At 38.9% G+C, this 19,112-nt stretch overlaps 1 protein-coding gene across 1 annotated transcript in view; it reads left to right on the plus strand.

Moving 5' to 3' along the window:
• Positions 1-19,112, plus strand: part of CSMD1 (CUB and Sushi multiple domains 1) — a 2,061,182-nt gene that overhangs the window by 1,686,733 nt on the left and 355,337 nt on the right. The window contains exons 23-24 of the mRNA XM_025393463.1: positions 16,438-16,629; positions 17,100-17,226. Coding sequence (XP_025249248.1) covers positions 16,438-16,629; positions 17,100-17,226 — 319 coding nt within the window. The remainder of the gene's footprint in view (positions 1-16,437; positions 16,630-17,099; positions 17,227-19,112) is intronic.

A 19,112-nucleotide genomic window follows, 5' to 3' on the forward strand; every position in this document is an offset into this window, starting at 1 on the left:
ATTTTAGAAGGAGGGCAGCCATCCCCATCTCTGGGAATGCCATGTGTAAGACAAGTCCCCCACACAAACATACAATTCCTGGTTTAGGTTAGAAAGTTTTACTTTTATGTGTATATATTCAAGCCTCAAAACAAATATTTAACAATTGTAAAACATAAAACACTTGGGGCCAAACTTGACAACATTCAGGAGAGGGCATGTTTGGGATGTGTCTTTGTAGCACTGCATCACTCTAAAACTGAAGCACCTCATACCTTCGTCTGTCTCAAGGTGAGGCTGCCGTAAAAACAGGACATAAATCTTCATCCATTTCTCAAAGGGAGGAAGGTGGAAAGTACCACGATGACCATTTTAAGAAAAGACAATGACACAAGATGATGCTTAATTGATTTACTCAATGTCAAAAAGCAAATTAGAGGTAGAGATGGGCATATATTCTAGTCTCTTGCCGTTTAGTATGATGTTTTATCATCCTTGCTATCTTACCAACATGTATGTCATCACAAAGACTAAAATGTAAGTTTATGATGTTGTCAAACATCCCACTGAAACCATTCTGTGCTTGGATTCTGTGGGAAGGAGCCAAGCATTCTGTGGCTATAGTGGGAGATTTGTCTAATAAGGGTCTGTGATCATCCTGGTGACCACTGTCATGCCCTCAAATCCTACAGAGGTCATGTCGGTCTAGGACCAGCTTTTACATTGATGTGGATAATTTCCTGCAAGGTTTCATTTTGCCAATTATTTTTTCTTCTTTGCATAATGAATTATTCCTTATATGTTGTGATGATCTGATAGTTGATTTACATTGCTATTTACTTTCATCATTTGGAACTAATTGAGGAATATATTGTTGGCCACCAGTACATGGAGAAAGACAAAAGGACCTAGAGGAGGATGACATAAATAATTTAATTATGAGGATCAAACTCAAGGCTTATGACTTAAGTGTGAAATAAAATGAAGGCCGACAGATGATATCATCAAATGCTATAAAATCTAAAATGTTCTGATAGGAGCGATGACAGAATATTTTCCCATTCTTTTCTAGGGGCAATAAAAAGTGATTGTTATTGTATTAGTCGGTCATGGATGCATTGCATTTGCAAGGTTTATTTGTAGGAAGTTAAGCACCATGGAGACTCGGACACTGTGTCAGGAAGAAAACACTGGGTGAGGGGTCAGAGGTCATTCTGTTTCTGATTTTGATTTTTCCTTATGTAGGTCATTTTTAATGATGTCTTTAAAAGAAAAAATGTTCTAAAATCTATTCAGATTCAAAATGGTTATTTTGCTCTGCTCCACAAATTCTGACATAAAAACATTTGAAGGCTATTTGTATTTCTACAACAAACCCTTTTTTTTTTCTTGTAAACCAAGTAAAAATTTCAGAAAACACTGATATGAAAATAATCCTGTCAATTAGATTCCAATGCCAGGCAACTAGACCGAGGAACATGAAAACATATCAAGGCAACTGGGAATATTGAGCTTGACATTTGCAAAGATCTGAAGTGATACAATTAGCACCATTCAATAGTAAATGCCAAGACTGAACCCTCACTGTCAGATATTTTAAAAATGACGGAAGGTGAGGTGAAGGAAACTCCCCTTCCTGGGTCTCCGGGGGTCAGATGTGTATCTGTTTTAACAGTGACGAAGGGTGAGGTGAAGGAAACTCCCCTTCCTGAGTCTCTAGGGTTGGGTGTGGATCTCTTGGTTCTGCTACCCGCCTGCTGCTTCATCTGTCATATCCCAGGTTGTGTGTTTCTTCTATAAACACAACATTGTTTTTGGATACTCTTAGTATTGAAATGCTATAAAATTTTTTTAAAAATCAAACGGTATTTTAACTGTTAAAGAGTGTATAAAGTTGTCTTATGATTTTAGGCAAGTTTCCTTTAACGCCTTCTAAAAATGGAGCGCGTAAGATCTTGGGTGTGGAGTATGAGAGAGAGAAGGGTTGAGAATGGACTAACGTTTCTGGTTTTGGTGACTATTAGTGACTTGGGAAAATGGGGAAGGGTAGATTATTGAAGGTAAAAAGAAAAAAGAGGTAAGATTTTATTTAGGGGTACAAGAATGTTGAAGTCCCTTGTCATTTGCATTAGGTTTTTAGTCTTGCTGTGATGTGAACCGTAGATTATAGATGCCCATGAAGTTAGAAGTTGCCCATTGGACATCATACGACCTACTAAAATAATGACAATAAGACAATGTTAGACAAAAACAGAAGGTTAGAGGTGGAAAGATAAATGACAGATTTTTTTAAAACCCCAGAATTTACAGGACAGTGATGACTTGATTGTAAATGGGATGAAGAAAGGAAGAAACCATGACTCTGAGATTTAGGTTCTGATGAGGAAGGCTTTAGTGCTATTAAATTCCATAGGAAAAACCAAACAAAAACAAAAAACAGTTCAGAGACTTATCTAGGAATCACAGCACTTCCTAAGTCAGAAATTTGCCGTTATGTTAACCAGAAATCAATCATCTCCTTTTTTAGAATAAGAAAATGATTTTGTAAGCAGACTGGAGAGGAGAAATGCCTTCATGGTGACGTTTGAGGTTGGCGGGTTAAGTAGAGGTGCTCGTGATAGGTCCTGGATGGGCAACCTTGCCCCACTGGCTGTGGACTCCACTGCCATGACACCTCTCACCTCCATAATGCAACCAGGTCATCAGGGGCGTCCCGACAGCTTTGGTCAGTTTACTGGAACCTGGTGCATTATACATCCTGGCCAATGAAACCAACTGATGGAACAAGACAATAAAGTTCCATAAGTAGTTATGTATGCACATGGATTGGCTGTCTCTTCTGGAAACTTCCAGAAGCCTTAGTGCAATTTAGCATAAAACAAGATCTCTATGAAATAGGCCTATTTGGGAGAAGAAATTCTTTATCTGTGCTCTTCCAGACAGTACAATATTCAAAGGAAATGCTAAGAAATTGCTCATTCTTCTATGTAGGTTCTTATTAATTTGAATGTTTAGTCATTTAACTAATATTGTAAAATGTAACAGACCTCAAGGAATAAAACGGCCGTAACTGAAAATATAAAAATAAAATGATTCATCAGGAGGTGAAGGAAAATGTTCTGCTTCTGTTGGAAATCTGTGCTGTTATTCATGTTCCTGGCTGTGAAATGTATTGAAAATATTTGTCAGTTCATTTATCATCCTCAAATTAAATTCATTGTGACCCAAATAACACTATTTGGTATTCATAATGCTGAAGATATCTGCACTGACATTCACATATTATGTAAAATAATCCATGGAAATGTTTATTATGTAAATATGTCACCAAACATTTCCACATTGATATGTAATGAAAGCTGATGGAATTCCCTCTTCAGAAAAACACTTTATGAAACTGTGTATGTTCCATTTTAGGTTTGTTAAATAATATTGAATCCATTTTGAAATTCCCTTTATTGCATATTTCTGGTTGAATGCTATTTTTAAATCCTCCTAAATTTTGTAAAAATCAGAAAGTGTTAAAATTTGAAACACATACATTTATTTTCACAATTTTGAAAATCAGCTCCTTATTTTTATGTAGAAAACACGTGAACTTTGTGTTTTCATAACACTTTGAAATCACTAGAAGCTTACTATTTTATTTTAATCAAAGGCACTTACAAACCAGTTAAATATAGTAACATGCGTACATTTCACTGTTTATTTTTTCACTGCCAGACTCAGGGCATACAGTAAACAATGCGTGCTCTCCGTGCTACCCCTGCCTTCAGGGAGGTTCATTTCTAGACGAAGTAATGAGGTATTTGCATGGAGAAACTTGGAAGAATTAGATACACACAGAGCACCTGTCATTGCCTACTTGTGGTGGGAGTCACAGGAAATTCAGGGAGAAGGAAGAGCCTTCAGGAGGTAGGGTAGGACAGCGGCAGCCGTAAGGGAACTTGATCTTAAAGGACAGAGAGGATCTGGGCAACACTACGGCACAAAGGACCATGAGCCTGGGTGCAGAGGGCATCACCAGGGGGCAGGATCCTTGGACGACTGGGACCAGGGTGAATACTCTGGTGTCTTGGGACCCCTTAGTTAGCAACAACAGCCATCTTGTGTGCAGTGAGGGAGGCTTAGACTGAGCACTGGAAGCTTAGAAAGCAAAGGATTCGACCCACCTGGTGGTGGGTGCAGGGGGTTGTGCACGACTTCGGTGGCTAGTTTCAAGGAGCAGTGGAGAGAGGGGAGGCGAAGGTGGAAGAGATTGAGAGTTGTGGGTCTTTCAGATGAATTGGGAAATACAAAAGCGGTGCCATTTTTGGGGAAGAGATGGAACTCACGGCCTTTGTTTGCAAAAATGTTGGTGACAGACTCCGTTTTGCTTTGTATTTGTATTCTGCTACTGAACGCCTTATGGTCAGTAAGGTGCAGAAATGTGCATGTCAGGGGCAAAAAAAGTGTGCGGCAAGCAGGCGTTGTATCCCAGTAGGCAGGGTGAGTGTGCGTGCCCGCTCCGCGGCCGGGTGGTTTCAGTTATTAATGCCTCAGGAATAAACCCAGAGAGGACGGGCTGGCACCACAAGCCACAGTTAGGCTGATGGATGGTAGTCACTCAGCAGAAATTCTTTCAAAGAGTGAGATATTGAAAAGGAGGAAGGGCGCTCTTGCGTCCTGAAGCAGCGGTGGTCCAGTTGAGGCTGTCACTTCTCAGGAATTGACGACCTGACTCTATTGCTCAAGGTGGTGAATTCTTACATATGGTGGGACCATTTCTTTGTATTTATTAGTTGTAGAATAATAAAAGTATCAGCCTATGAGTCATAACTGCAGCAATAAATTCAAGTATTGTTGATAATCCCTTATATTTATACAGATTTTACTTCTATGAGGAGCTTAATGTATTTTCATAAATCCTTTACTTTTTCTTGTAAAAATCTCTACAGCATGGGGGAGCGAAGCAATAAGCACTGCCCTACACAGCCAAGGCTTGAAGGAGGCATGAGGCAGGGGCAGGTGTGTGAGAGCTGAGTCCAGAACAGAATTTGGGAAGAACTCAGTTGTCTCCCATTTCTTCTCATCCTCCGTCCCTCTCCAAACTAGTGCCAGGGCCGCGGGCCCCACTGCTGTCTCCAGCCTCTCCCAGTGGGGTCCAATTCTCTCCTCAGTTGTTTCACTGCTTCCATTTGGGACCCTAACAGTGCCCAGTGTGGACTTTGCCTTTCTCTGAGACTGACTTTCTTTTCTTTTCTTTTTTCTTTTCTTTTCTTTTCTTTTCTTTTTTCTTTTCTTTTCTTTTCTTTCTTTCTCTTTCTCTTTCTTTCTTCCTTCCTCTCTTTCTTTCTTTCTTTCCTTCTTTCTTTCTTTCTTTCTTTCCTTCCTTCCTTCCTTCCTTCTTTCTTTCTTTCTTTCTTTCCTTCTTTCTTTCTTTTTCTTTTCTCTCTCTCCTTCCTTCCCTCCTCCCTCCCTCCCTTCCTCTCTGTGTGTGTGTGTGTGTGTCTCTCTCTCTCTCTCTTTCCCCACCTCTTTCTCTCTTTCTCCCCTCCCCTTTCTTTCTTTGGCAAGAAATAGAAACATAAATGCAGAGAGGAAAGAGCAATAGTCAGGGAATCACGACTCTTACCACTATTTGCACCAGAAAACACTTTTTGAGGCTTAGAGTGAAAGTGAGTAAATTTCAGTAAATTCGTATATGGGAAAATTTGACCCAGATATGTTTATTAGGTTTCCAGAACCAACACTGAAAATTATTCTGGGGAAACAAAAATGTAACAATTATTTTATGAGTGACAAAAGAATGAAGTTCTTAATGGAACTTTAAAAATAAGTTTTATCATTCATAGTTATTACTTTTTGGCAAAATCAAATAAATCCTTCAAAGCAAATGAGAAGAGATATAGTAATCTCTTTTACACACTTTGTGGGAAGGTGTCTGAGACAAAGCAACATTGCTGTTTCGGAAGAAGGACAAAAGGGGTCCTGGGAGGATTGTGTCCACCAGGACGACATTCTCTCCAGACCAAGCGGAGGGAGAGATTCTTCAAAGGGAACTCACTCTGCCTCAGGTGCCAGCTCCCTAAAGGGTCTTACTGTGCACTTCGCTCACCCTGCCTCCTTGAATTTGAGCTTGAGCCTCTGGTGTTTATTAAACTGCATGGTTGGCCTGCTCCTATCTGGAGCCTAAGCTTCCCTGGGCTGCCACTGTTTATTTTTGGCTGTGATAAAACTCTCCAGTGTGTCTTGCTTAGTTAGACTCTTGTAATCATCATTATTTTGTAGGTGATTTTTCAGGATTACATGGGACAGCGTAGGCAAACCTGCCTGATGCATTGTGTGGCACAGAGCATGTCTTCTGTGTGTGCCGGTGGCAGCCCGTGTATGCTGGGGTTCACCGTGGTGATGAGGTTCTTAACCAGACACTCCTGAAGTCGGGGCCCAGTCTATTCACTTGGTTTCTAGGCCAATGGTGGAGACTTAAGTATAAGGTGATAACAATAAATTAACCAGAGCTTCTATTTCTCCATTAAAATAAAATAGTTTTTTTAATGAGTCATCAATTTGGATATTCCCATCTAAGAGCAAATAAATATAAATGTAAGGATTACTGAGATTTAGACAACAAAAATTAAAATTATATGCTGAGAAACCTACACTACTAATGAAGAATTGCTTTAAAAATAACTCAACTGATGTGTTCCTAATGTTCCTTCTGTCTCTTTTCTCACCATTTTTATTTAATGAATTTAGTTTTTCTTCAGCAATCAGGAAAAAAAAAAAAACCTGAGAATTTTCCCATCTTTAAAAATAATCATGTAATTCAATTTCACAGAAATTCTGTTTCTTTTTAAAAATTATTGTTGAATGTGTACGGAAGTGTTTGAAAGCACAGAATTATATTTCAATATAAATTAGATATATTTTAATTATGGTATTTGGGATACATTGGTAGAACTATCTTTTACTTGCCACCTTTTTCTATATATTGGCTGTATTTATATTAATATTTAATTACACAAGCTTTCGAACTCTGTTTTCAATCTATGTTTAATTTGAATCCTATATTGACATAAAATTGTACCAAATTGTTTGTGTGTTGCAAACATTTTCATTTGTATTTTGCCATGAAGACTCTGCAGTAGTTCTAATCCCTGTGGTTAAATCCTACAGAACCAACACTAGTTAATCAAATGCTCGGGGTAGTCAAGATATTTTTAAGCAATTAGTAATTTTTGGAGCTAAAAACAGAAATATATGAGTTTCATTTTTTTGACCATTTATTCCTAGATATTTTTTAAAGCTAGGCCTTTTCAGCAAGGAAGTTTCTTCTTCAATTATTATCTGGATGCAAGACGGATAAACACCCCCAGTTTGTTTTGCAGTATGTTCTGAGGATAATCCAGTTCCGTTCTGTGTAGAAGCCATAGGGTGGGCTGAGTCTGTGTCGTTATGTTTCTGGATCTCCCTTTGTATAAATGCACATATGTGTGTTTGTACGTTTTTTAATTTGTAAAGCTGAAAGAAGCACCTGCCATCACGCATGACCTGTGTTAGTTTAGTCACTCACCTGCCCCTTGGAAAGCACAGGGAGCTGCTTTGGAAGCAGCTGCATTTATTTCAGCGGTGTGTGGCTGCCTGTGTGTGGGCTGCCCTGTGTTCGGACCTGGCTTCCACAGAAACCCTGCAGAAGGAACCGTGAGACTCCAGCTAGGCAGCTCTTCGGACCACCACCCAAAAAGCGAATGCTTTCTCACTCTGCTCACGTACTTGCTGATGGCACAGTAATACCTCCAATTAAACTCTGAGTCCCAAAGGGCAAGACCATGGCTGTACATTGAAACACCGCATTGTGTCAAGAAAGATACCGCATATTAAGTGCTTGATAGGTGTGTGTTGAATTAATGAATGGGCATCCTTTTAATAGGGAATATGTTAACTTTTGTGTGTTATCTTTTATCTACACAGATTATGAGTTTCTGGTGAGCAAGGACTGAGGTTGATTAATTTTGTATCTTCGGCATCTAGCAAAATATCTGAAGCCCAGTAGGCAACTTCATCTGCTAACTAAGTGATTGCATTAATGAATTAATGCTGTAGGCCAGAGGATATGCTACTCCAGATATGTGTTCTCAATTAGAGAACTGCAGAGATTTTCTCTGTCTTATTTTTGCATTACTTTTTTTCATTTTAACACCTATTAAAATATTGGAACAAAAGCAAAACATTATAGTAAGAAGTTATACTATCAAAGATGTTTCATAAATAAAACTAGAATATTACAAGCCTAAGCTACTATATATAATTTACCAGCGTCATCATCAGGGAAGAAATCATAATTAAAAGTAAATTTAGGGAGAAGGCCAAGTGCAATAGCTCACGCTTGTAATCCCAACATTTTGGGAGGCCAAGGTGGGCAGATCACGTGAACCCGGGGTTTTGACCCCAGCCTGGGTAACAAACGGGAAACCCTGTCCTACAAAAAAAATATAAATATTAGCTGGGCATGGTGGCTCACATCTGTAGTCCCAGCTACACAATAGGCTGAGGTGGGAGGATCGCTTGAGCCTGGTAGGTTAAGGCTATGGTGAGCCAAGATGACACCACTGCACTCCAGCCTGGGCGACAGAGCAAGACCTTGTCTCAAAAAATACCATTAGAAGTTCACTTATAGAGTAGCGGCTTTATTTTACTTAAAATTTTACTAAACACAAAATTTATAACATTTTACTTAAAGTTAAAATGTGTACAAGGCATGATATTATGAACATATCGAGTAGTGAAACCAGATAAACAATAGTATTAACCAGATAACTGTAGGCTGGTTCTACCTGACACAGGGAGCCATCCTTACACTGCCACACAGAAGTTCCTATTACACAAAACAAAACAAAATTAAGTCATTCTGGGCTTTTTCTTTTTAACTATTTATCCCTTGCTATACAAAGAAGTGAGTACAACAAAGCACTTAATATAACTGGGAAAAAATAGAAAATGTAATAGAAAACAGGGCCCAGAACAACAGAGAATACAAGTCCTCACTTGTGTGATTACATGTCAGTGTTGACTCGTACTATCTATGGCTACAGCTTGGGTAGTTATTGCGATTGATTACTATTTGTAAGGATGTCGAATTTCCCTATGAAACTCCATGAGGGCTGAGATTGTCTTGTTCTGTGCTCCTAACATATCCAAAGCATGTTTATTTTTAATTATTTCATAATAGGTGTTATCAATGAAAGATGTATTCGTTTTCTGGGTTAATACAGGGGATCTGCAATGAGAAGATTGGAATAATTACGTGGCAACCATGCTGATGATTCTCCTCTTCCTCCCTCACCTCTCCCACGAGCTGCGTCTTTCTCTGGTGTCCTCTCTTCATCGCAGACCCCATCTCTCATGTACTGAGTCTTCTGCCTCTACTCTTGCTCAGGCTAAATTTGCAAAATAGTATTTGTGCATGCTTTCATCCATGCGTGTACTCTTGCCTCATCCCCTCCCCACATCCACTGACACAGGCTCCTTTCCAGCACTAAATAAATGCTTTTGCAGATTTTCCTGCTTGTCCTTTCTGTCTTCTCACCCATGTGCATTTTCCACATTGCTTCGGATTATCTCTCTGAAATACGAATATGCTTGTGTCACTTCCCTGTGCAATCTTCTCTGTTGCTTTTCCCCATTGCATGCCGAGTTGGTCTCCACTGCTTGGTGCTGCAGCTGAGCCCTTTCCAGTCTTTCCCATGACCTTTCCTGTCTTCCCTTCAATCCCTGTCTCCATCACAACTGCCACACATTTAAAAGGAAGCATCAGCAGTTACAAATGCTCCTGTAAATCGCTCTTCCTGACTGCCATGCGATGTGAAGCCTTTTCCCCCTGGACTGTTCTCCCTCTGAGTGGATGGCACCAAGGATGCCCCTAGACCTGCTCAAACCCTTTCTCCTGCAAGGCCCACCCAACCCCTCCAGCTACCAAGATGCCAGTTCCTTTGTCCCTCTCAACCTTCAGGCAAACCATAGCATTCATTGTGTTGTTTCAGAAGTATTTATTTTCCTATCTGTCATTCATTAGACAGGGGAAGATAGGAGCCCTGTTTTATTTTACTCTTCTCACCATGCCCCAAAAACATTCCTGACAGATTTGAAAACATTTTTTTTACAGCTCATTCTTTTCCTTTATTTTATTTTTATTGGCAAATAATTATTACACATATTCATGGGGCACATGGTGACGTTACAATACATATAATATATAGTTAGCACCTATTTGTAAATTCCTATCACCTTGTACAAGTTAAAACAATACTTGCCAACTGGATGTATTTCAAGATGAATTTAGAGTGCAATTATTTCAGTTCGTCCATGTAGGTGCCTGATCCTGATCTTGCCCCAAGTTCCCCCACTCTGAGTTTTAAATATCCTCAACAGAGAATATATGTGCATAGTGGTAAAAAATCAGTGAGAAACAGAATAATTTGAATTATTTCACTGAGACTTCTCAAAATTGATATTAACTATTTGAACTACTAGAAGCTCTACACAAGGTCAAAGTACAACTGCATTAAATTCACTTGGGATTAACATATTTAGAATTATAAAATGTTTCAAGATTGACTTATGAAATTCTTAGGTATGATTAACTTGCTTTATGATTTCTTAATAATTGCTTGATAAAAAATAAGATAGTTCCAAAAAATAGATAATTTGGCTATCTGAATCTCATTGTGGACATTCACAGGCTTTTTGATGTTTTACCTTAAGTTCAGAAGTTTACATTTCTGTTTAAATATTGTCAACATTCTGTTTGCTATTTGCTAGTTTTTTAAAAATGTGGGGTATCTTACCATGGGGCTGCTCTTGTAATTACAAAATAATGGCAGCAGAAACTTAATATATGGGGAAAACTGAATGAATTAAATGAAAATAGTAGCTAAGAAAAGAACTCAATTTGAAACCAATAGCATCTATAGCTTAAAAAACCATAGATATATAATTTAAAAGGTGGTTTAAAAATCAAACACACACACACACATACACACACACTTCACCTAGAATTTCATTCTTGAATATAGAGAGACGCATTGTAAAACATGGTTCAAACATTTCAGGAAATTCATTATTGAACTTTCCTTCTCAAGCGAACTAAAAAAATAAATTTAAGCAATTATCTTTGAAACTCCCTTTCTATTCAGATGACTGCAAATAGAGTTAATAAAAAGCAATAGTAAGTTTTTAATGCAGTTCTTCTTTACACTGAAGGAAACAGTGTGAAAACACTATCCTTTGTTTTTCACATGACGGTCGTGCTTAGATTAGTAAAGAGATTTTTGCCAAAAAAAAGTACATTATCCCAATTGAAATGTCTTAGGTAAAGTGAAGAGATAGTATGTTTCTGTAAATATGTCAAGCTTTTTTCTGTTGCTCGTGAGAGAATACATCAGAGATTCAAAAATGACCAGTATTCCTTTTCTTCAGTTGTATTTCCAGAGCTCACCTGAGCACGAAAGTACTTTCTCAAGAGTTGCTCAGATAGAAGCTGAAAAAACTCACGTTACTATGAGCTCATTGTTCAGCCTGATGTATGAAATGGATTAAGTCTGGAGCTGGTTCTCTTGAAACACAAGTGCTTTATTTGGAAGATAAGAACTAGTTCAAATACTTGAAAGTTAAAAGCAAGTCTCATAGAGCTCTAATATTGTGTTAGACTTAGAAGATACCTTCGATTTAATTCTTAACAATATTAAGACTGAGTAATTACTACAAAATATATGGAGAAGTAATTTTCATCAGCTGGATGTTTGGAGCTTGTTTTGATTAGAACCTATTGTTCATAGCATTTTGGCTGTGTTTATGACTTAAAATGAAATCACTAGAAAAGAAAGAAATAGAATTAGTAAATAGATTTAAGCTTTGATTGTAATAATAGTGCTTTGACACAAATAATGTAATTTAGTCTTTTTTAAAGTTTCTAGAGCATAAAGAAAATACAGGACCAATATTTGTACCCTGATTAATTTTAGACTAGTGGCTTCAAGATAGAAAAGGATACTTTCTGTATGTTTTTAAAGTTATTACTCTTCAGCAGGCTTAAATTTGATCAGTCAAAAGTCTCTTAAATTGACATTAAAATGGAAATATCTCTATTTGGAAGAATGTCTTTGTAGAATTAAATATATCTTTTAAAAACTTAAGATTTCTTAAAACATAGAAACAGCCTTTTCTGAAATAGTGCAGAATCAACATACAGAATTTGGTGTTGTCATTTCAGAATTTTTCTATTACACATCAAGTAATTTTACCAATATTCAAAAACAGTGTTGGACGTTTTTAGGAAACAATGATTATATACTAGTCTTTAAACACACAGCAAGTGAAGCTCAATTGAAATCTACTTCATGCAATTTGCAGGCTAGGCTGTATCCTAACAAATGTGGATAAAGTAAGGGTCCAGGGGTCGAAGTGTCTGAAACGCCAGATCGGAGTCTAACTGCCTTTGAGAACCTGAGAGATGCTGACATGCTATGGCACTAAGGGCACAGTTTAACGGTGGAGGCAGCACTCTTCTCCCTAGCAGGTGACTAAGCTGGTTCACGGCGCAAGTGACACAAGTAGAAGCTTCAGGTTTCCAGGGATATTTCTCTAGTCCTTCAAGGTGTTGATGGCTGTGATTCCAATGCTACTTCCTGCTGTAAAAGCCTATGATTCCCCCAGCAACTGTGTGTGAACCATCACATCCTGTGAGGAGCTTGGAGAGAGCAAAGCTCTCTTCAGTTTACTGAAAATTGGAAAACTGATTTCTAGAATGGCCAAATACTTTCAACTTTCTGACAGGAAAGAGGAATATATTTTATAAAAAGGCATCACGTAACCCTAGAGGCTTCAGGTGTAGAACTTTTTACAAAATAATAGATTTCATGATGCTGTCAAGGTCTTAAGTGATCTTTTGCAAAAACAAGAAAAGGCATCAGAAGAAAAAGGAGACAGCTGGTCATATAAAGAGAAAACTACACTGCCATAAATAACTTGGCTTAATTCTTCTGCATGATAAGGTGTAGTTTAAGCAGAAAAAAAAAAAAACTTTTGATATTGAATGATAGAAAAAGCAATAAAACACATATTTCTGTAACAAAATCCAACCCAAATAAAATTTAGTAGACATTTTAAGGGATACATCTTTTTTCTTTGCTTGTTTGTTTTATAATGTTTCTTTCCACTTTTCTCCAAAAAAAAAAAAAAAAAAAAAAAAAACAGGTTTTAATGCAAGTTTTAGGGCAGAGGAAAATGTTTCTTCAAACTAATTTTAAAATAAGCATATTTTTGGATTTTAGAACCTTAACCTTTTTGATTGAAGTCTTTAAAAGCCATGATTTCTGAACATAGAGGCATATTCTGGATAACGTTTAAAGCATTAATATCTAAAAACTACCTGTAGAGCTTATGGCTGTAAACTACTGAAACAATTTGTAAGTCCCACAGGAAAATCAATGTCATTACTTCAGCAACATAACCATATGTCTCCAGTGAAGAAAATCTTTTATGATAAACTCTTCTGTACAATCAGGACATAATTTATTGTCAATGAACACAGAAAGCCCACAACTTATGATGGTTCACTTACAATTTTTCAACTTTATAATGATGTAAAAGCAACACACGTTCAGTAGAAAGTATACTTTGAGCACCCACGCAACCATCTGTTTTTCATTTCCTGTACAGTATTCAATACTAGCACAAATCATCACAAATCACCTAGCACAAATCTTGTTTTATAAGAAAGTGTTGACTATCTGGCCGATTATAGGCTCATGCTTATAATCCCAGCACGTTGGGAGACCGAGGCAAGCAGATCACTTGAGGTCAGGAGTTTGAGACAAGCCTGGCCAACATGGTGAAACCCCGTCTCTACTAAAAATTCAAAAATTAGCTGGGTGTGGTGGTGCAATCTGTAATCCCAGCTATTCAGGTGGCTGAGGCAGGAGAAACACTGGAACCCAGGAGGCGGAGGTTGCAGTGAGCCAAGATCATGCCACTGCACTCCAGCCTGGGCAACAGACTGATTGCTTATGCCCCTTGAAAAAAGAGAAGTTCGGGTCACATTGGGTGTGGTTTGTTAAGGTGGACGCCTCCTGGGTGCTGTGTGCAGAACCCCACAGTTCCCTGGCCCAGCTGCCATTCACAGCTTTGTTCTTCGTGGACAGGACCTGGGTGCCCCGTTAGCATGGGCAGCCCTCACCCCTCAAAAAGATTTTTAAATTTTCCCAGGATCCTGTTCCAGTGGTTCAGATCATAGGGATAGATGTTGAACTCTTTTTTTTATATTTTTTACACCCTGATTTTGTGTGCCTAATGGATGTTTCCAATTCTGTGTTCCAATGGCATTTGATGAGCAGCATACCTAATGTAAATTCAAAATAGTGCGACATTTTGGAAGATTGTTTGTTATGAGTAGTGAGGTGGACTCCAAGTGTGGCCAGGGAGAATCATCGCCTCCAACGAGTCTTTCTGTCTCTGGTTTGCTGGTGGTCATCCCCACTGCTGGGCAGGACTGCCTTCTAAAGAGCTGTTCAGATGCTGTCACTTCCAAATGCCCAAACCCAGTAACACTACAACAATAACAATAAAGACGTCTGCTTCTTTTTTCCTCTCTGTGAAAACAGAAATGACCACTGAATAATCTGTAATAATGATGGATTTTGTCATACATGATAGGACAGTTGAATGTCTTCCTTTCTGCCCTGTCTTCTTGGCATTATGCAATCAGATGAAGGTCATCAAATATTTGAATGACCCTGAAACCGGAGGTGATTGAAACCTTCCCCCTAATTTCTACCTCCCTTTTGTGGACATTTAGCATATCCCTTTGCTTTGCACCAAAATCGATGTACTCTTCTGCTCTTGAATTCCAAGCATCTTGAATTAAAATTACTGGTGTCTCTTAAATAGATCAGGATTATTGTAAAAATAATAATGTTATAGTTGTTAAAGACTGACTCTTTGTTTAAGGAAACTTTATGGAAGGAAATTTTCTTAGCCACTGAGTGTAAAGGATCAAGCATGCACTCTTCTTCCTATATAAAGTTGCAAATCTCAATCTTGATTATTCAGACATCAGCAGGGTAAAATTACATTGTGAATTTAAGAATGTATTTTCCTCAATAGAAAGCATCTCAGACTCCACGTTGACGGGAAGACTTAGCAAAAGTCATACATTCATTTGAAAATTTAATTTAATTTCTTTTTGAGAAAAGGAAACATTCAAAGTTTGGTGGAAATAGAAGTGAAGAGACCATGTGGCCCCTCAAGTTTCCAGCTCTCCTTTTTACAATTGTCAAAATTTGCATCACGATATAAAGAGAAATATGTTACTGTAAGACTGTCTTCACAGATGGCCTTAAAATATTGCCTCACATAAAAGCAATATACAGCTCTCAGTACCGCAGAAGCTAAATCTTCATTTCCGTCATCTATTTCTTTGAGTTTAAGAGCTTATTTTGATGAGGTCATTATAATGATTCATTTCTGGAGTTTCTGTTGTGTGTGGATTTCCTCAAGAGCCTCATAACCATGCACCATCAGGAGTGTGGTCGGCAGTAATTCAGGAGCCCCCAGTTTTCTGTGGGCAGGAACAACTTTTTCTTTTCCCACGAAGTTGAAATCTTGGAGTTTGGAGGAAGTTGTCGGGAAGGTGGGTGGCTCTTGACGATGGGCTGGAATACGTTCTGGCTGTCAGGATTCTGCAAAGCACCCTGGCGGTGCCACCGGGTGGCCCCTCTTCCTTGGAGGTCTAGGTTGTGGCAGAGAGGGCAAAGAGGCAGCAGAGCATCCCATTCCTAGAGGGCATCGGGGCTCACCAGAGAATCCAGTGTGCAGACTGGAGGCTTGGACTGACAGATAAAGTTGGGGAAGTCTGGAAAAGAAGAGCTTGAGGGACCGGGCACGGTGGCTCAATCCTGTAATCCCAGCACTTTGGGAGGCTGTGGCGGGTGGATTGCCTGAGGTCAGGAGTTTGAGACGAGCCTGGCCAACAGGGTGAAACCCCGTCTCTACCAAAAATACAAAAAATTGGCTGGGCATGGTGGCAGGCACCTGTAATCCCAGCTACTTGGGAGACTGAGGCAGGAGAATCGCTTGAACCCGGGAGGCAGAGGTTGCAGTGAGGCAAGATCGCGCCATTGCACTCAGACTTGGCAACAAAAGCAAAACTCTGTCAAAAAAAAAAAAAAAAAATACTAAAATAAAAAGCTTGTAAGTAGGGAGGAACAAATAAGGTGATCGAACTTCAAGAAATCACAAATGAGTAACAAATAGCCCCCAATACAGACCCATCTTTCTTTTCCCCTTTGTCAATTCACAATCTCCTTTTTTCTCCCTACCCTTCAAGGAGCATTTAGCAAACTTGTTTATTTCATCTCTGTTTTAAGGCAGATGTACACCCTGTCTTGAGTTCTGTTCATTCCTTCCCTTTCTCTCTTGCAGGTTTTGATTTGGTAAAATGTGAGGATCCGGGCATCCCTAACTATGGCTATAGGATCCGTGATGAAGGCCACTTTACTGACACTGTAGTTCTGTACAGTTGCAACCCGGGGTATGCCATGCATGGCAGCAACACCCTGACCTGTTTGAGTGGAGACAGGAGAGTGTGGGACAAACCGCTACCTTCGTGCATAGGTGAGTGCGGAAGCCAGTCAGACTATTGTGCAAAAGCCAGGCCTCAGGGGACTCATGCCTGTTGCTTTGACTTCCTTTATTGGAAAAGAGGAGGAATTTTATCACACCTTACAGTGTGAGTTTTTGTATCCTGAGATTTGCATGTGTCTGTGAGTGTGTGTTTTCAGCAATGAAAGACAGATTTTCTAGTACTCTTTTATGGAGACTATGGGTACAGTGTTATTATTAGAATTATCACATGTGTGTCTTACTGCTTTATGCTCTCAACTTTAATTGCATGGAGGATAAAGGCTTTCCACAGAGGTTATGATTTGGAAGAAGTATTGAAATGATCAGGAGAGATAGATGATGGCGTTTCTTTTTCACTATGTATATAATGCAGACATAATGGCTTTGGTTTTTAAAAGTAGCTAAATAGAAACGTGTGATGCCTGAAGTTGAACGTTCCCATCTCTCTGTGTCTTCTACAGCGGAATGTGGTGGTCAGATCCATGCAGCCACATCAGGACGAATATTGTCCCCCGGCTATCCAGCTCCTTATGACAACAACCTCCACTGCACCTGGATTATAGAGGCAGACCCAGGAAAGACCATTAGGTACTTGTTTTATTTTGGTTTCAGTGATTTGAGAAAAGAGATATGCCTTCTATTCTTGTAGTAGAGATAGTGGTACACCAAATATCCGTGATTAAAGTTTCTGAACCAAAGAAGAAAAGGTAAAGCTGTAGCTAAATGTTATGTTGGCCCACTTACTTACTTTGCTGTTCCCTTGAAACCATTTATTAAGATCTATATAATGAAGACAAAATGAGAGTGTCTCAGTTAGCTTCTGCTGCATAACAAACTATCCCCCAAATTTAGTAGCTGAAAAAAACATCATGACTTTATGGGTTGCCTGGGCTGTTCTGATCTGGGTGAGATTGACTGGGGATGAGTAGTCCTGGATGACCTTCCTTAGGTGTGAGGGCCTCAGCTGGGATGGTTGGGAAGGCAGGAGCCCCTCCATACAAGGCTTCTGTTCCTGCAGTAGGCTAGTCAGGATGGGAAGGTTGTAGCAGCAAGGGATGACAAACTTCCAACTTCTGCTTACATTACACTTGCTAAGGTGCCCTTTGTCAAAGCAAGTCTCATGGGCTAGGCAAGACTCAAGTTATGAAGAAATAGATTCCACTGCTCTTTTAATAGGAAGAGAAGCAAAGTCATATTTTAAAAAGGCTTGTGTACAGGGTGGGAGCAGTGTGTATCATTTTGCAATATACCAAATTAACTTTGAGGTAGACCAAGAAAGTACTCTAAAGTAACACGTATAAAAGAAAATCATTGCAAATTTCAGAAAATGATACGAACATTTAAACAGTGTTCTATTCCAATAGTGAGTTCTGAGTTATTATGGTGAGTTATTTAAATCAACAAGAATTAATATTTTTAAAGTAAGCTCTTGGTGATCTAGTCCGAAATCTATCTCCAAAACCATAGCACGTAAGGCAAAAGGTAATTTTAAAATAAGTTTTATGTTTAGTTCTTGTTTAAAATGAAGAGGACACACAGTCCTAAGCAATACTTTTTAAAATATATTTTTCCTTCAATTAACCTTTCTGTTTCATTGTTGTTGTTATGAATTCTCTGTACAAAATTTGCTTTTGAAAAAATCTGACCTCCAATAGCCTTAATCTGCATGTCCCAGGTCTCTACACTCCTTCGTCATGCTCTTATACCCACCAAAGAGTAAATGAATTGGCCCGGCTGCTTCAGTTCCTCCTTCACATATGTGAAGCTGAAAAACAGTAACAGGTCAAAGTCAGGCTGGGCACAGTGACTCATGCCTGTAATCCTAACACTTTGGGAGGCCGAGGCGGGTGGATCACTTAAGGTCAGTAGTTCGAGACCAGCCTGGCCAACATGGCGAAACTCCATCACCACCAAAAATACAAAAAGTGTCTGGTCATGGTGGCACACACCTGTAATTCCAGCTACTCAGGAGACTGAGGCAGGAGATGTGGAAGGATGAAAAATATTCATAAACAGATGACTTTTGTCTTTATTCACAAAAGCCACCCTATCAAGCTTAGTAATGTATATTACATAGATATCATAGACTTCTTTCACTGCAACTCTATAACTTAACAGAAATAAAATGGGATGAAGTGGAGTGAGGGAAATGCATATTCTGTTACATGATGCTGTTTCTGCACATTTGACATCTGAGGCCTTTGAAATTCATGTGTCTCACTATTTAGTCACATTAACAACTTGGGAGTGAGTTGAATTGATGTGGCACAAACTATTACCACTTGTAGACCCTATGTAAAAAAGATTCTCACTACATAAAAGGAGCAAGAAGAAAAATTAAAACATATCTAGAATGCAAACATCTTAGGATGGTGTTTTTGCTGCTATGATAGAATATTACAAACTAGGGGGCCGGGTGCGGTGGTTCATTCCTGTAATTCCAGCACTTTGGGAGGCCAAGGCGGGTGAGTCGC

This window comes from Theropithecus gelada, chromosome 8 (assembly GCF_003255815.1).
Source record: "Theropithecus gelada isolate Dixy chromosome 8, Tgel_1.0, whole genome shotgun sequence".
Lineage (NCBI taxonomy): Eukaryota > Metazoa > Chordata > Mammalia > Primates > Cercopithecidae > Theropithecus > Theropithecus gelada.